Below are 18,259 nucleotides of genomic sequence, written 5' to 3' on the forward strand. Positions count from 1 at the left end.
TTGGCAGATTGCAGACAGCAGCCTTCCTGTCCTTTCCTATCTAGGTAGTTTTGGGCCCCGTCTTTGCTCAGTCTATCTTTCTGTCTGTGTTAGTATTTTCATCTTGCTTCACCGTCATTATATGTTGGGGGGCTGCCTATTGCTTTGGGGTCTGCTCTGGGGCAGTTTAGATTTTCCCTTTCTTTCTTTAGGCCTATGTAATTCTCCGGCTGTGATTGAGGGGTCTAGGGCATCGTAGGAACCCCCCATGGCCACTGCTAGTTGTGTTGATAGCTTCAGGGGTCTGCAATCTGATAGTTGCCAACTTCTCTGGTTTTCTGGACTTAGCTTGTATTTCTGCTTTTGCCTCCTACGGTGACTCATTCATAACAGGAAGCATTTAAGGAAACCAGGATGGATGAACACAGAACTTAAGCACATGCTAAAAAGGAAGAAAAAAATGTTTATAAAATGGAAAGAGGGAGGCATATCTAAAGAAGAATATAATGCTGTCTGCAGAACCTGCAGGGCACAAATCAGATTACTAAAGCTGACAATGAATTGAGGCTTGCAAGAGATGTCAAAAGCAATAATAAAGGATTTTGGGGATATGTCAAAAGAAAAGTCAAAGATGCTATAGGATTTTTACAGGATGAAAATGATGAAATGGTAAGACAGGATGTTGAGAAGGCCGAACTTTGAAATTCCTATTTTGCATCTGTTTTCTCTCAGAAAGGAAATGTAACATCAACTGTTCTTCACTGTCCTATTAAGGGAATAGAAGAATCCAGGATATCTATAAACAGAAAGATAGTGAGGAAACACTTAGCTAACCTAAATGAATTCAAGTCTCCAGGTCCAGATGAATTACACCCCAGAGTACTGAAGGAGTTAGCAGAAGAAATTTTTGAACCCCTCTCCATAATCTTTGAAAATTCTTGGAGAACAGGAGAAGTCCCAGAAGACTGGAGAAGAGCAAATGTTGTTCCTATCTTCAAAAAGGGGAAGAAGGTGGACCCAGGCAACTATAGGACGGTGAGTCTGACTTCTATACCAGGAAAGATCTTTGAACAAATTATTAAACATGTATGTCAGTACCTGGATAAGAATGAAGTGATTAAACAGAGTCAGCATGGGTTTGTAACTAATAAGTCATGTCAGACTAACTTAATTTCCTTCTATGACGGAATCACTGATTGGGTGGATCAAGGAAATGCTGTAGATATAGTATATCTTGACTTCAGCAAAGCATTTGACAAAGTATCTCATACAATCCTTATTGAAAAAATGACTATGTATGGAATGGACAAGGCAACTGTTAGGTGGATTCATAACTGGCTTAGTGATTGGACCCAAAGAGTGGTCGTAAATGGCTGCACATCCAGTTGGAAGAATGTCTCAAGTGGGGTACCACAGGGCTCTGTCCTGGGCCCTGTATTGTTCAACATCTTTATCAACGATTTAGATGAAGGAATTGAGGGTAAACTGATTACATTTGCTGATGACACAAAGCTAGGAGGGATAGCTAATACTAGAGAAGAGAGAGAGAGGATTCAAAAAGAGATAAATAAACTGGAGCAGTGGGCAGCAACTAACAGAATGGTTTTTAACAGGGAAAAATGCAAAGTACTACATCTGGGCAATAAAAATGAAAAAAGCATATACAGAATGGGAGGAATAGGGCTAAGCAACAGCACATGTGAAAAAGACTTGGGTATACTAATAGATCACAGACTGAATATGAGTCAACAGTGTGATGCAGCAGCAAAAAAGGCAAATGTAATTCTAGGATGTATAAACAGAAGCATACAGTCTAGATCACGTGAAGTCATTATTTCCCTCTACTCCTCTTTGGTCAGACCTCATCTGGAATATTGTGTCCAGTTTTGGGTACCACATTTTAAAAAAGACATCAATAAACTGGAGCAAGTTCAGAAAAGAGCGACCAGAATGGTGACCGGTCTGCAAACCCTGTCTTATGAGGAAAGGTTGCAGGATTTGGGAATGTTTAGTTTGCAAAGGAGAAGACTGAGAGGAGACTTAATAGCTGTCTACAAATATCTAAAGGGCTGTCACATTGTAGAAGGATCATCTTTATTCTCATTTGCACAAGGAAAGACTAGAAGCAATGGGATGAAACTGAATGAGAGGAGACACAGATTAGATATTAGAAAAAACTTTTTGACAGAGTGATCAATGAGTGGAACAGGCTGGCACGAGAAGTGGTGAGTTCTCCTTCAATGGAAGTCTTCAAACAGAGGCTGGACAAACATCTGACTGGGATGATTTAGCGGATCCTGCTTTGAGCAGGGGGTTGGACCAGATGGCCCAGGAGGTCCCTTCCAACTCTACGATTCTATGATTCTAATAATTAACCCGATCGTTAAACGACGTTACAAGAAAAAAATTAAAAACGCCAGAATTACATTTTTTTGGGTTGCTACTACATTGCAATAATGGCCGATCAAAAGACAGTATCTACACCAAAATGGTATCAATAAAAACGTCAGCTCGGCGCACAAAAAATAAGCCCTCACCAAGCCCCAGATCAAGGGAGACGCTACATGTATTGGAAAATGGCCCCTTTTTTTTCTTAAATGTTAACAAATTTTGGATTTTTTTTCACCACTTAAATAGAAACTAGACATGTTTAGTGTCTATGAACTCATAACGACCTGGATAATCATAATGGCAGGTCAATTTTAGCATTTAGTGAACATGGTAAACAACATTTAAAAAAAACTGTAGAATTGCACTTTTTTGGAGTTTCACCACACTTGGATTTTTTTTCCCCGTTTTCCACTACACAATATGTTTAAACCAATGATGTCGTTCAAAATTACAACTTGTCTCACAGAAAACAAGCCCTCACATGGCCTTATTGACCAAAAAATAAAAAAGTTATGGCTCTGGGAAGAAGGGGAGCAAAAACCAGAAATTCTAAACCTGGTTTTTGGTCGTATGTGGTGCTCTGATTAGGTATTCATCAGTATGGCTTCTGATAGGTCACTGCTCCCTATTTTACATAAGGAATATTGTATATATTGTAAAAAAAAATCACCTGCAGCAGGCAGGCAGGCGTCTGCACTGCAGCATGATCGCATGTGTAATGTGTATTAAATTGTTTTATTTGATGATATAAGTAAATCACTAAAAAAAAACAACAGGGATATTGTTATGGATGCCTAGGACATGCATGCCAGGTTATCAGTTTAACTCTGGTCCTTCAGGCAAATTAAATTGTGAAATAGCGGTATGGCACAGGTTGCTGTTTTATATGCACATTAGCACGAGCACTTTTTATGCACTTCTTGGCACTTTATGTTTTTAATATTGTGAATTAAATGTTAAGTTTTAATACCGATCTGCTGTAAACAAATTAAACTGATAGGACTTGATTTGTAAAGGCATACACCTGTCTATATAAGATCTCACAGCTCACAGCGCATGTCAGACCAAATGAGAATCACCACACATCTGGCCAACGTTACAAAGAATTTCTGCAGTACTCAAGGTTCCTAAGAGCACAGTGGCCTCCATAATCCTTAAATGGAAGAAGTTTAGGACCACCAGAAGTCTTCATAGAGCTCGCCGTCCAGCCAAACTGAGCAATTGCGGGGAAGAGCCTTGGTGAGAGAGGTAAAGAAGACCCCAAGATCACTGTGGCTGAGTTCCACAGATGCAGTAGGGAGATGGGAAAAAGTTCCACAAAGTCAACTATTACTGCAGCCCTCCACCAGTCAGGCCTTTATGGCAGAGTGGCCCGACAGAAGCCTCTCCTCAGTGCAGACATATGAAAGCCTGCATAGAGTTTGCTAAAAAACACATGAAGGATTCCCAGCAGGGCCAGTTTCAGCACCCGTCGTACTCGGGCAAGTGCCGGGGCCCTGCCGAGTTGGGGGGGCCCAGACACCTATCCCATCCAATGATTTCTCTTCCCTGTTTTATTGTCCCGCCCTATCACAATGATTGGCGCGATTTAGAAACTAGGCAGGGCCATGGGAGGGGGGATCTAGTACTAGTCTCTTTGTTATTGACATCTCTGGCAGCCAATGGGCGAGCGTCTTTGTATCAGGCATTGCTTCTGCTGGTCAGAGAGGTGTCTGGGGGTGGAACCTTTTTTCCAGAGTGACTGATGGACTTACCAATGAGCGCTCAGTGCAAAGTAGGACACAGTGTTAGGAGGTGCACGGGATGTCGGCCTCTCGGAGCCTCGGGTAGAACAGGAGGACCGGCGAGGGACGCCAGGGACAGACAGAGCGAGGCCTTGGGAGTCCCGGGATTCGGGAGCAGTGTGCTGCTCAGGTGAGAGGAGGCGGGGGAGTCGTGTGCATCATCAGCTGCCATGTCTGACTGCACCTCACCCCCAGCAGCACCGAGTCTGTGCAGGGATCGTGATTGGTGATCAATATGTGCAGGGATCGCGGGCAGAGCACGGGGCGTCATCGGTGTGATGGTACAACCCTGTGTGTGTATTTAGTGTAACACGTGTGTGCGGAGCACGGGAAGTGTGGACGCTCCACTGATGGCGGTGCCCTGTGTGGCCAGAGTCCCCTCCATTCAGCCAGCCTGAGACCTCCACAGGAGACCGCTGACCTTCTCCTACCAGGCACTGGTGGGGAATAGGAAGCATGGAGCTTTTATGTGACCCCAGTGCCCGTAGCGCCTGTCGGCTGAGATCTGCGCCCATCGTATTTGTGCAAGTGGTCAGGGCCGGCGTCAGCTCCCTGGAGTTGGGGGGGCTGAGCGTCGCGCTCTCTGGCTGGAGTAGGGGGACTCAGCTCTGTGTATTAGCCAGTGTTTATCATCTGTGAACTAACATGGATGAGTGCTGTCTATACAGTGTCAGTGATGGGGTACTACTGAGTGTGTGAGATTGTGATCAGCATGGTCTGGAGTCATAGTGCTGCACACAGAAGTATTTACCCATCAGCGATGAAAGTCACTTTCCAAATTTGCAGAATATGGATTAAAGACTGACGGTTATAGATAAATCATCAGCCATTATGATCTCACTTGTTGCATCTTTACTGACAGCTAGATTTAAGATAAGTATTTGATACCTGATTTGTCCAACAGCAATTAAAAGGTATATAAAGGGAAAGTCTCAATAAGTGTTTTTTTTTTCTTTTATTGTTCTTATTAAAAGAAGTCTATCAGCAGGATTTTGCCACCTAATCTGAGGGACACATAATGTAGTGGCAGAGACCCTGATTTCATCAACGTGTCACTTATTGGGCTGCTTGCAGAAGTTTTAGTAAAATAATTTTTTTCAGCAGGAGATTCTCTAGAGGACTAGTAAACCTGCTGCCAGGTAGTCCTCCACATTCATGAGCTCTGCATAACCCTGTTTTCTGTGTACACTGCATAGGCAAAAAGCTGTAAATCAGCTGCGGGATTATACAGAATTCAGTATTCTGAAAGCTGGTAGATCTACAGCAGAGAAAACAGGATTTTTTTCAAAACTGCAACAAGCAGACTAGTAAGTGACACATTGCTGGAATCAGAGTCTCTGCCCCTTCATCGTGCTGCCTTCAGATGGGCTAGCAAGTACTTTGTGACTTATTCCCTTTAAAGGGATTATTTCAAGTCATTAAGTCGTGGTATGTGTTAAAGGGGGGGCCCACTGAGATTCTTTCGCCCGGGGCCCTCAAAAACCTGAAGCCGGCCCTGACTCCCAGACTAAGAGAAATAAGATTCTCTGGTCTGATGAGACGAAGATAGACCTTTTTGGTGATAATTCTAAGCGGTGTGTGTGGAGAAAACCAGACACTGCTCATCACCTGCCCAATACAATCCCAACAGTGAAACATGGTGGTGGTAGAATCATGCTATGGGGGAGTTTTTCAGCTGCAGGGACAGGACGACTGGTTGCAATTGAAGGAAACATGAATGCGGCCAAGTACAGATATATTCTGGATGAAAACCTCTTCCACAGTGCTCTGGACCTCAGACTTGGCCGAAGGTTCACCTTCCAACAAGACAGTGACCCTAAGCACACAACTAAAATAACAAAGGAGTGGCTTCAGAACAACTCTGTGACCATTCTTGACTGGTCCAGCTAGAGCCCTGACCTAAACCCAATTGAGCATCTCTGGAGAGACCTGAAAATGGCTGTCCACCAACGTTCACCATCCAACCTGATGGAACTGGAGAGGATCTGCAGAGGCAAAGGATCCCCAAATCCAGGTGTGAAAACCTTGTTGCATTATTCCCAAGAAGTCTTATGGTTGTACAAACTCAAAAGGGTGCTTCTACTCAATACTGAGCAAAGGGTCTGAATACTTCTGACCATGTGATATTTCAGAGTTTTTTTTAATAAATTTGCAAAAATTTCTACATTTCTGGGTTTTTTTCAGTCAAGATGGGGTGCAGAGTGTAGATTAATGAGAAAAAAAACTTTTTTGAATTTACCAAATGGCTGCAATGAAACAAAGAGTGAAAAATTTAAAGGGGTCTGAGTACTTTCCATACCCACTGTATTGTCATGGGTTAAAAAATGTTCTATGAATTGTTCTTGTGTTCAGTGAGATGTTGATTAAAATTTTACTTTTCAAAGGGGGCGTGCTTATTTATGCTGAGCACTGTGTAGGGATCAATATAGTTCACATATAATTTAAGCCTCAGGACATAAGAAGCATGAAAACTAGTGCATATATTTGCTAATATTACAATTAGCAGCATAAGAGATTTTCATAGAAGTGGAGATTTATTTTAGTAGAATGCTAAATTGATGTTTCTAAGTCTTATCGCGTTTAGAGAAGGCAGTTAATTAATATACCAAAATTCCATGTGTAAAGCAAGTTCCTGTTATGAATGATCTAACCTATTAATGGATTTCATTTGCTTTTTCTACTTTCAGCCAAAACCACACAATGCAATCACCATTGCTGTTTCTTCACGTGCACTTTTTCGTATGGAAGAAGAAGAGAAAGTTTTTGAGGAACAGGGATTAGAAGAGTATGTTAAATACCAACTGGAGCATGAGAATGAGCCATTTAAACCAGGAGCAGCATTTCCCTTTGTTAAGGTAAGCCACAAAGAAGTTCTCCACAACCAGGGATGCCACTAGGATTTACGGGGCCCCATACTGGCAAAATTTTCTGGGCCCTCTTGAGACTCCACCCAGTCTCTACCCCAGCCTCGCCTCCACCCCTCAAACTGTCCACAGTCAAAAAAATTTTTAAGCCGCCACCACGACAAGGTAAACACTTTTGGCCAGACCCTACTCTACTCTGACCTATTAACCCCTTCACGACCTTCGCCGTACTAGTACTGCTCTGCGGGAACTGCATTTCCATCCAGAGCAGTACTAGTACGGCGCCGCCATTTTCCGATCACCGTACTGGATCGTACGGTGATCGGGTCCCGATGGCTGCTGTCCTTTACAGCAGACCATCCCTGCACATCGCCCCGGGGAGCTTCACCGACCCCTACAACGGTGATCGCTGTGATTGGCTGGTCAATTCTGACCAAATAATCACAGCAATTTGACAATAAAGTTAAAAAAAAACATGTGACATGCTGTCATCAGTGCTGTGTGACGCAGCACCAATCACAGCAGTCACAGTGGGTGGGGTGATCACCACATCACCTCACCAGATAAACCCCCTATGGCGCTGACTGGCTAGAAGCTATTGTTCAGCCAATCAGCGCCAAAGGGGTTTATCTAAAATACCGATCACTGCCCTGCACGCCATCTTTCTCTCAGATTTGTGACACCCCCTGTGTCACCTGAAAAGAGAATCCATTGGTGGCAGTGTGATCTCCCCCAGCGATCTCCTGCTTTCATCTCCAGCCTCCAGCTTCAGCTTCCAGCTTATGCTCTCTGCTGTGATCTGCCTGCTGTGTGACTCCTGTGATCATAGCACAGCAGTAGCAATGAATTGAATTTTTAGCGCACTTTTTTGCGCTTTTTTTTTTTTAGTGTGCGGCATCCCACACAGAGCATTCGTGCTCTTCCTGTGTTCGGAGCGCTCTGATCAGTTTCGCTGCTGATCAGAGACTGCGCCATGCAATTTTTTTTTCTAGCTAGTTAGCGTAGAGGACATTGCAGTCTAAGCGACGTCCGTGTTTTTTTTAATAAAAAATAACAGTAGATCACTGTAGTTTTAGACGTAGCGTAACCGGCGTCAGTGTTTAGTGACGTCCCCCCCATCCCTTTTCCAGTACCCCCTCCAATTGAATTTTAGCACACTTTTTAGAGCTTTTTTCCTGTGAGCGGCATCCTGCGCAGAGCAATTGTGCTCTTCCTGTGTCCGCAGCACTCTGATCAGAATTTTTTAGCTAGTTAGCGTAGCAGACATCACAGTCTAAGCGACGTCCGATTATTTTTTTTTCTAAAAAAAATATAATAGTAGTTTGTACAGCGTAGTTTTAGAGGTTTGGTAGCCAGCGTCACAGCGTTAGTGATGACTGATCAACTTTTATAGAAAAAAAAATCGCACAGAGTAGTTTTATTGACCCGTGGAAGCGCTAGTCGGCGCAAAACGGCCGTTGTCAAGTTTCTGCCCACTCCCGTCCTCACTCCCCCAGCCAACATGCTTATTTATTGCTAATAAAGAGTGGACTTTCTTCAAAAGACTGGTGAGTGCTATCTGCTTTTCTCTGGTGCAGTTTTATAGGTAGTGTGTTAGGTATAGCCAGCATCAGTGTTTGGTGACGTCCAATCTTGTTTTAGGGGAAAAAAGTTATAGAGTAGTTTTATAGGTAGGGAGGTAGCATTTTTTTTCTGCATAAAAAAAAAACTGCTATCGCCAGGTATTTTCTAGTGCATTAGGGGAGCGTATGTCACATTGTTGGTGGCGTTCGTTTTTCTTTTGCAGGAAATATAATTAGTTGCGTCTGGTAAATTTATAGGGAGGGCACTAGTGTAGTGAGCGTCTTTTTTCTTTAATACAAACTTTTTTTATTTTTTACATCTGATTTTTCTTTTCATTTTTTTCTTTTCTACATTTTATCTCTACTTTTTTTTTCTCTGTTTTTTTTTTTATAATAAATTGTACCCTAATACACAAGCCCCACACATTACACTTGTAAAAGCATCACTTCCACACACATCCCTGGGGTTTGGGGGGAAAAAAATAAAAATGGCCCATTCGTTCACCAAAAAGCACTGTAGGTCTTTTTAAACCTATGCAACTATGTAATAAACTAGATGGTGGCCCGATTCTATTGCATCGGGTATTCTAGAGTCTCTGTTAAAATAAAAAATAGTTATATACTCACCTTCCGACGGCCCCCGATCTCCGCTCCACGCGTCCGGCATCTTCCGGTCCCAGTAATGCTTTGCGCAAAACACCGCTGATGACGTGAGAGCACAACGTCATCAGCGGTGTTTCACACAAAGCATTACTGGGACCGGAAGGTGCCGGGCGCGTGGTGAGACGAGAGAAAGAGTCCAGAGACTGTTGGAAGGTGAATATATCACTGTTTTTTATTTTAATTCTATTTTTTACAGATTTATGTTACCCAGGGCCTGGAGGAGAGTCTCCTCTCCTCCGGACCCTGGGTACCATCCGCACATTGAGCGCTGCGCCTGACTGCTCCTGTCGCTGATTGGTCGTGGCCTGGCTGCCTTGACCGATCAGCGACGGGGGATTTCGGTTACAGACAGACAGAATAAGACGATTATATAGTAGATGGGTATTGTTAGATAGTACTTGTAAATACAAATTACTGCTTATTGAAATTTTCAGCCATTCTTGACATAGTAACACTTTTCTTTTTGTTAATGCTCGCTGCCTGAGAGACCGACCACCACTAGACAGCAGAACATGCGCAGTGAATACCAGCTCTTTTCTCTTCAGCCTGAGAGCACTGTTTTGAAGCTATCTACAATCACTGGAGTGCGTTGTCACCTCCAAATCCTAGTCAGCTTCAGTGCAATACTTACAAGCTAGACAGCAGTGGTGGTCGGTGTGGCGCCCCCAAGCACAACACACAGCACAGTTCCCACTCCAGGCCAGCAGAGGGAGCGCTGAACCAAAAACTGAGGGAGGAGCTGCTCTCTGAGGGCCGGGAAGGGGAAGTTGAGGGAGTTCGTGTGAGGAGGGAAAAGTGTGTGGACGGGAGAAGAAGAGCTGGAGGATTGAGCGGAGTTCAGGCTCACTTCTAGTGTAGCGCATGGTCCGGAGTCCAGTCTCCGAGGTTGTATGGATGCTGATGTTCCTGCAGCAGAAACCGGAGGAGCAGGAGGCTGTAAATGCTCTGTTCCCACATAAGACTCGGAGGCACAACAGCTACGTGTGAGCCAGAAGAAGGAGGCTACAGCTGTCTGCCATACGAGGGGGTTCTAAAAGAGAGCAAGCAAGGGGAACTTCAGTGTAACTCAGTACTGCAAGTACCTCAGATAAGCGCTAGGAAGGAGACTACACAACTCATCTGCATAGAGAGATTCCTGAGTTGCTTCCAGGCTGGCCAACTCCTGTTCCATCTGTAATCTGGATCCTGGACTGCACTTACAAAGTAAAGTAAAGGTAAAGGAAACTGCACCCTGTTCTGTCATTGCCTTCTTCCTGCAACCCCTTCAGCACTGCTACATCTCTGTGCCTAACACTGCACCCTCTTCCTCAACACCTATTCCCACTGCCCTGGGACTACAGCTCTACCTGTGGGGAGCTATTACATCTTGCTGCCTTATACCATCTGTCCCAGAGGATCTGCCGGCAGCGTCGGCTTAACCCCTTCATTGCCGAGCACCAGAGGTGGCGTCATGTATCATCCATCTATAAACTTTATTCAGCCACGTTTAACCCCTTTTACATGGACGCCCAGGGCCACGGACCGGGTCACCACTGCTGTGACACTTCCCTCTGAAATACCGGCCTGGTACCAAGTACCCCACTGCCCTGACGGGCGATCCATATTGGCATCACAAACAGGATTTAAGAAGCCCGGTGTCTCCGGGTCCTGTGTGCCAGAGACTGTGTTGTGTGTCATAGGCCTATTGTGCCATTTCCGCCATTACCACGCCACTTGGCGCATTAGAGAAGCCAAAGGGGCGGGCAATCGTGGGCGGAGCCAGCCGGAGAGCGCGAAAAAGTGAACAACTGCACGGGAAAAGATGAGCGCGTGGGAAGTGAGAAGCAGGGGCCTGCAGTCCCGGCGTCCCCCGATCATCCAGTCTGCGGAGCGGCGACCGGTACGCCAGCGCAACACAAGGCCTGGCCAACGTTAACTATGGGGGAGGAGAATGTCTGAGGCAAGAGAAGATGCCACTGTGAACGCCACCGCACCCCCCATAGCGCTGCAAGATGCAGGGGCCAAAGGCAGCTGCGGCTCCAATGGCACTGCAGAATCCAGCGGCCAGCGCCTGTTGTGAGTTCATTTTTCCCTTCACCATTGAGGTCTGATGAACTCCCTCCTCTAGTGAAGGAAGGTAGTGAGACTGATTACCAAACACCTGGGCAGCTAGATGATGACTGGGTGGCTGGAATTGAGGACTGGATATAAGGCTGCCGACGCCCTTGTTCCTGGCTGGTGATTGTCCTGCTGGATTCTTGGAGACCAGTCTGATTCCTGCATCTCAAAGCTAAGTTTTTCTGCTCTGCTTTGTACTCTTCAGTTTTGTTTTTGTTTTGCCTTGTTTTTTGGGAGTTCTGCCATCCCCGGCCGGGGGTGAGCTGAATACCATTTTTGTCTCTGATCTGTTGATCTTTTGCTCTGTCTTCAGAATATACCTGAGTGCTGATATAGTCTTTTGAAGCCTAGCGACTTCAGGGCCTGTTTTTCCTATCAGTCGGTTGGCTCATTTTGATAGGGTTTTTGCGGATGGCAGACAGCAGCTTTCCTATCCTGTCCTATGTAGTTAGCTTAGGCGCCATCATTTGCTCAACCTATCTTTCTATCTGTGTTAGTGTTTTCATCTTGCTTCACCGTCATTATATGTTGGGGGCTGCCTATTGCTTTGGGGTCTGCTCTGGGGCAGTTTAGTTTTTCCCCTTTCTGTCTTTAGGCTATGTAGTTCTCTGGCTGTGATCGAGGGGTCTAGAGCACCGTAGGAACCCCCCACGGCTACTGCTAGTTGTTGTGGATAGGTTCAGGGGTCTGCAATTCGATATCTGCCAACCTCTCTGGTTTTTCTGGACTTAGGTGGTATTTTGTTTTTCCCTCCTTCGGTGACTCATCATAACAGAATCACCAGCCATACCGCAGATCCTAGTGTACTCAATAGCAGGAGAGAATTGTAAAAAAAAAAAAAAAAAAAGTGTCAGAATTTTTTTTTTTTGTGTGCATATTTTTTCCTCTATATCTCTGAGGCCGTAGGGGGAATTTTTCTCTCAACGGAGATGAAGCAATTGTCTGATCGTGTGGAGCAGCTCGCTGCTGAAGTGCGGGGAATTTCCGCCTATCTTGCTCATTCACATGCTGCTGAACCAAAGATTCCTACTCCTGATGTGTTTTTTGGGGATCGGTCTAAATTCTTGAATTTCAAGAATAATTGTAAATTATTTTTAGCCTTGAAGCCTAACTCGTCGGGGAACTCCGCGCAGCAGGTTAAAATTGTCATCTCTTTGCTGCGCGGCGATCCCCAGGATTGGGCGTTTTCTTTGAAACCTGATGATCCTATTCTGAATAATGTGAACGCATTTTTTCAAGCCTTGGGGTTGTTGTATGATGAACCTAATGCTATTGATCAGGCTGAAAAGACCCTGTTGGCATTAAGCCAGGGTCGGGATTCGGCAGAGTTGTACTGTCAAAAATTCCGAAAGTGGGCGGTCCTTACTACCTGGAATGATGGTGCCTTGGCAGCCCTCTTTCGGAAGGGTTTGTCAGAAACTGTAAAAGATACTATGGTGGGATTTTCTGTTCCCTCTGGTCTTGACGATTCTATGTCATTAGCCATTCAGGTGGATCGGCGTTTACGTGAACACAAAACTACACAAGAGATGTTGTCACCTGTTGAACAAATGTCTGAACCTATGCAATGTGATAGAGTTTTGTCTAGGGCGCAACGTCAGGAGTTCAGAAGGCTTAATAAGCTGTGTTTTTTTTGTGGAGATGCCTCGCATATTATTTCTGTCTGCCCTAAACGAGAGAAACGTTGTGCACACACGTTTTCTGTGGGTGGTGTTCAACCTAAGTTTCTTCTTGCAATTACTCTGATCTGCTCCCTGTCCACATTTTCCGCCAAGGCTTTTGAGGATTCAGGAGCAGCTCTGAACCTGATGGACTTGGATTTTGCTAAACGTTGTGGATTTCCTATGACACCTCTGCGGACGCCTATCCCTTTGAGGGGTATTGATGCTACTCCTTTGGCGAAGAATAAACCTCAGTTTTGGACCCAGGTGGTAATGCGGGTCGCCCCAGACCATCAAGAAAATTGCAGATTTTTGGTGTTGCATAATTTGCATGATACCATTGTTCTGGGGTTTCCCTGGTTGCAAAGCCATAATCCAGTTCTGGATTGGAAATCTTTGTCTGTGGTGAGTTGGGGTTGTTGGTGTGCCCTTAGTGATGCTCCTGTTTTCTCCACCTCTCCCCAGTCACATGATGTTCCTGACTATTTGGCTGACTTTTATGATGTATTTAGTGAGAATGAGTCTGCGTCTTTGCCACCTCATAGGAGTTATGACTGCGCTATTGAGCTGAACCCGGGGTGTAAATTCCCCAAGGGTCGGCTTTTCAATTTATCTGTACCCGAGCACGAGGCTATGCGATCCTATATTAAGTAGGCATTGGAGAAGGGTCATATTAGACCATCCTCTTCACCCTTAAGTGCTGGGGTTTTTTTCGTGGCTAAAAAGGATGGTTCATTAAGGCCTTGTATTGACTATCGTGCCCTCAACAAAATTACTGTTAAATATCAGTATCCGTAACCCTTGATTTCTGATCTATTCTCCAGAGTTAAAGGTGCTTGCTGGTTTACCAAGCTTGACCTCAGGGGGGCGTATAATCTTATTCGCATTAAGCATGGGGATGAATGGAAGACGGCGTTTAATACTCCGGTGGGACATTTTGAGTACCTGGTGATGCCTTTTGGGCTCACTAATGCTCCTTCTGTCTTCCAGTGCTTCATGAACGATATATTCCGAGACTTTGTGGATAAATTTTTGATTATCTATCTGGATGATATTTTGATCTTCTCCAAGAATTGGGACTCTCATGTGGAACATGTTCGGACTGTGTTCCGGATTTTGAGGGAGAATTCCCTGTATGTCAAGGGATCGAAATGCCTTTTTGGGGTACAGAGGATTTCATTTTTGGGATTTATTTTGTCTCTGTCAACTATTGAAATGGACCCGGCCAAGGTACAGGCCATTTATGATTGGGTTCAGCCCACTTCTTTGAAGGCCCTCCAGAAGTTTTTGGGTTTTGCTAATTTTTATCGGAAATTTATAGCTAATTTTTCTGGTATTGCCAAGCCATTGACGGATTTGACTAGGAAGGGTGCTGATGTGCTGAATTGGTCTCCGGAGGCTGTTTCTTCCTTTCAGGAGCTGAAGCGAAGATTCACTTCTGCTCCGGTTTTGCGGCAACCTGATGTCTCACTCCCGTTTCAGGTGGAGGTGGACGCTTCTGAGATTGGTGCAGGAGCGGTGTTGTCCCAAAAAGATCTTGTGACATCTAAAATGAATCCTTGTGCTTTCTTGTCCCGAAAGTTCTCCCCATCCGAACGTAACTATGATGTGGGGAATCGGGAACTGTTGGCCATGAAATGGGCATTTGAGGAGTGGAGACATTGGTTGGAGGGAGCCAAACACCAAGTCGTGGTCCTTACTGACCACAAGAATTTGATTTACCTGGAGTCGGCCAAGCGCTTGAATCCTAGACAGGCTAGGTGGGCCTTGTTTTTCACACGTTTTGATTTTGTGGTCTCTTTTCTTCCGGGCACTAAGAATGTCAAGGCAGACGCCCTCTCTAGGAGTTTCCTTGCTGATTCTCCTGTTGTGACTAAGCCTGCTACCATCTTAGGCGAGGGGGTAGTTCTTTCTGCCATCTTGCCCGATTTGAGACGTGCTCTGGAAGAGTTTCAGGAGGACAAACCTGAGCGTTGTCCCAGTGGAAAGTTGTATGTTCCTGACCAGTGGAGGAAGAGAGTGATGTCTGAAGTTCATTGCTCTGCATTGGCTGGTCATCCAGGTATTTTTGGTACTAGAGATCTGGTGAGTCGATCTTTTTGGTGGCCCGCCTTGTCACGTGATGTCAGGAATTTTGTGCAGTCCTGTGGGACTTGCTCCTGGTCTAAACCTTGTTCTCGCTCTAGTGGCTTGTTGATGCCTTTGCCGGTGCCCAGGAGGCCATGGACCCATATTTCAATGGATTTCATCTCTGATATGCCTGTCTCTCAGAGAATGACTGTTATTTGGGTGATTTGTGATAGATTCTCTAAGATCGCCATCTTGTACCACTCCCTAAGTTGCCATCTTCCTCTGAGTTGGTGCCCTTGTTTTTGCAACAGGTGGTTCGCTTGCACGGGATTCCTGAGAACATTGTATCTGACAGAGGAGTTCAGTTTGTGTCTAGATTTTGGAGGACATTCTGTTCCAAGCTGGGAATTCAGTTGTCCTTCTCCTCTGCGTTTCACCCTCAGACCAATGGGCAGACGGAGAGAACAAACCAGACTTTGGAGTCGTATTTGAGATGTTTTATTTCTGCCGATCAGGATGATTGGGTTTCATTTTTGCCCTTGGCCGAATTTGCTTTAAATAATAGAGCTAGTTCTGCCACTTTGAAGTCACCTTTTTTTTGTAACTTTGGTTTTCACCCTCGATTTTCTTCAGGGCAGGTGGAGCCTTCTGCCTGCCCAGGTGTTGACACTGTGGTGGAGAGAATGCACTAGATCTGGGACCAAGTAGTGGATAAGTTGTCTCTCTCCCAGGAAAAGGCCCAGTGGTTTTCCAACCGGCGTAGGACCGTTGGTCCCCAGTTTAAGGTGGGTGATATGGTTTGGTTGTCATCAAAAAATATCGCTATGAAGGTGGCTTCTCCTAAGTTTAAGCCTAGATTTATTGGACCTTACAAGATTTTGGAGATTATTAATCCGGTCTCTTTTCGGTTGGCTCTTCCTGTCACATTTAAAATTCATAATGTGTTTCATAAGTCCTTGTTGAAGAGGTTTGTTGAACCAGTAGTTCCTGGGGTGGCATCTCCTGACTCTATATTGGTTGAAGGTAACATGGAATACTGGCTAGACGGAGACTCCAGTATTTGGTTAAGTGGAAGGGTTATGGTCAGGAGGATAATTCCTGGGTCTCTGCCTCTGATATTCATGCCGAAAGATTGGTGCGTGCCTTTCATCGGGCTCACCCGGATCGCCCTGGTGGCATGGATGAGGGTTCGGTGACCCCTCCTCAAGGGGGAGGTACTGTTGTGAGTTCATTTTTCCCTTCACCATTGAGGTCTGATGAACTCCCTCCTCTAGTGAAGGAAGGTAGTGAGACTGATTACCAAACACCTGGGCAGCTAGATGATGACTGGGTGGCTGGAATTGAGGACTGGATATAAGGCTGCCGATGCCCTTCTTCCTGGCTGGTGATTTTCCTGCTGGATTCTTGGAGACCAGTCTGATTCCTGCATCTCAAAGCTAAGTTTTTCTGCTCTGCTTTGTACTCTTCAATTTTGTTTTTGTTTTGCCTTGTTTTTTGGGAGTTCTGCCATCCCCGGCCGGGGGTGAGCTGAATTCCATTTTTGTCTCTGATCTGTTGATCTTTTGCTCTGTCTTCAGAATATACCTGAGTGCTGATATAGTCTTTTGAAGCCTAGCGACTTCAGGGCCTGTTTTTCCTATCAGTCGGTTGGCTCATTTTGATAGGGTTTTTGCGGATGGCAGACAGCAGCTTTCCTATCCTGTCCTATGTAGTTAGCTTGGGCCCCATCATTTGCTCAACCTATCTTTCTATCTGTGTTAGTGTTTTCATCTTGCTTCACCGTCATTATATGTTGGGGGCTGCCTATTGCTTTGGGGTCTGCTCTGGGGCAGTTTAGTTTTTCCCCTTTCTGTCTTTAGGCTATGTAGTTCTCTGGCTGTGATCGAGGGGTCTAGGGCACCGTAGGAACCCCCCCACGGCTACTGCTAGTTGTTGTGGATAGGTTCAGGGGTCTGCAATTCGATAGCTGCCAGCCTCTCTGGTTTTTCTGGACTTAGCTGGTATTTTGTTTTTCCCTCCTTCGGTGACTCATCATAACAAGCGCCGCTTCCAGAGCGCAGCAGGAACATGCGCCCATCACAGCAGTCCCCATAATGCCGCTGTCCATGCCCTATATACCAGGAGCAGCCTGGTTACCGCAGTACTCAGGGGAGTCACATACCCTGAGTGAATTTAAAGAAAGACTGTGCGGTTTGTTTGAGGTGTATCCTCTGTCTGAAAGCCAGAAAGTGAACATCCTTATTGGGCAGCTAACTGGTGCAGCGCAAAGGGAAGTAAAAGCCTGGCAGGACACTGATAAAGAGACTGTTAAAAAGATTCTGGATAAGCTAAGAAGCACCTTTGACACCCCCACTGCAGCTGAAATAAAAATGAGATTCTTTGGGTGTAAGCAGAGAGCGCAGGACAGTATACGGGACTATGCTCTTAACCTGCAGGAGGCGCTGCGAGCCATAAAGCAGATTGACCCAGACAGTGTGAAAGATGGAGACAGACTGTTAAAGGAGCAATTTATTGAGGGACTCCTATCCAGTACCATCATAGCCCTACAGAACCCTGATCTAGACTTTGCAGATTTTAAAGACAGTGCTATCCGGGTGCTGCATGAACCAAATGTCAGCCGTCCAGCACCCCCTAGGCACCCAGCAATCACATACCATCAAGGAGCAGCATCTTTCTCTCCAAGCCCTGTGGAGGCTGACACACAGACTCTGGATAATGATCCATCTACAGAACTGCGCCTTCAGGTCCAAGAGCTGACCAAAAATATGGCTGGACTTGCCAAAACTGTGCAGTCCATGCAGGTGTCCTCAAAGGAGAAGATCCAGCTGGCCTCCAGTCCAGAGGATGTCCCGTGGCTACGGAAGAAGAGGATCCCGCCACTCCGAGGGAGAAACAACGATCGCTATGACCAGGACGGACGTCCCATCTGTCGTCACTGTCACAAGGCAGGCCACATCGCAAGATTCTGTTATTTAAACGAGCAACCCATGGGGCAGAGGGCCAACCCCCAGGAGTAGGACCACAAGGCCCAAAGAACTGGCGAGCCAAGTATTTTGGAGGACGACCGGTCCTCCCAGTGGTGATTGACAGCATCCCCATGAACGCTGGCTCCAGTGAACAATGAGTCCTGCAGAAGGAGATCAAGGCCCTGATGCAAAGACAGCAGGTAGAACTGTCTGGCGGAAAAA

The 18,259-nt window shown here is 45.6% G+C and overlaps 1 protein-coding gene across 1 annotated transcript in view; it reads left to right on the plus strand.

Annotated features, from left to right (window-relative positions):
* Nucleotides 1-18,259, plus strand: part of NT5C1A (5'-nucleotidase, cytosolic IA) — a 109,049-nt gene that overhangs the window by 36,983 nt on the left and 53,807 nt on the right. Inside the window, exon 3 of the mRNA XM_073572952.1 lies at nucleotides 6,842-7,009. Within this exon, the coding sequence (XP_073429053.1) occupies nucleotides 6,842-7,009 (168 nt within the window). The remainder of the gene's footprint in view (nucleotides 1-6,841; nucleotides 7,010-18,259) is intronic.

This window comes from Dendrobates tinctorius, unplaced genomic scaffold (genome assembly GCF_039654945.1).
Source record: "Dendrobates tinctorius isolate UK_male_01 unplaced genomic scaffold, ASM3965494v1 ptg000007l, whole genome shotgun sequence".
NCBI lineage: Eukaryota > Metazoa > Chordata > Amphibia > Anura > Dendrobatidae > Dendrobates > Dendrobates tinctorius.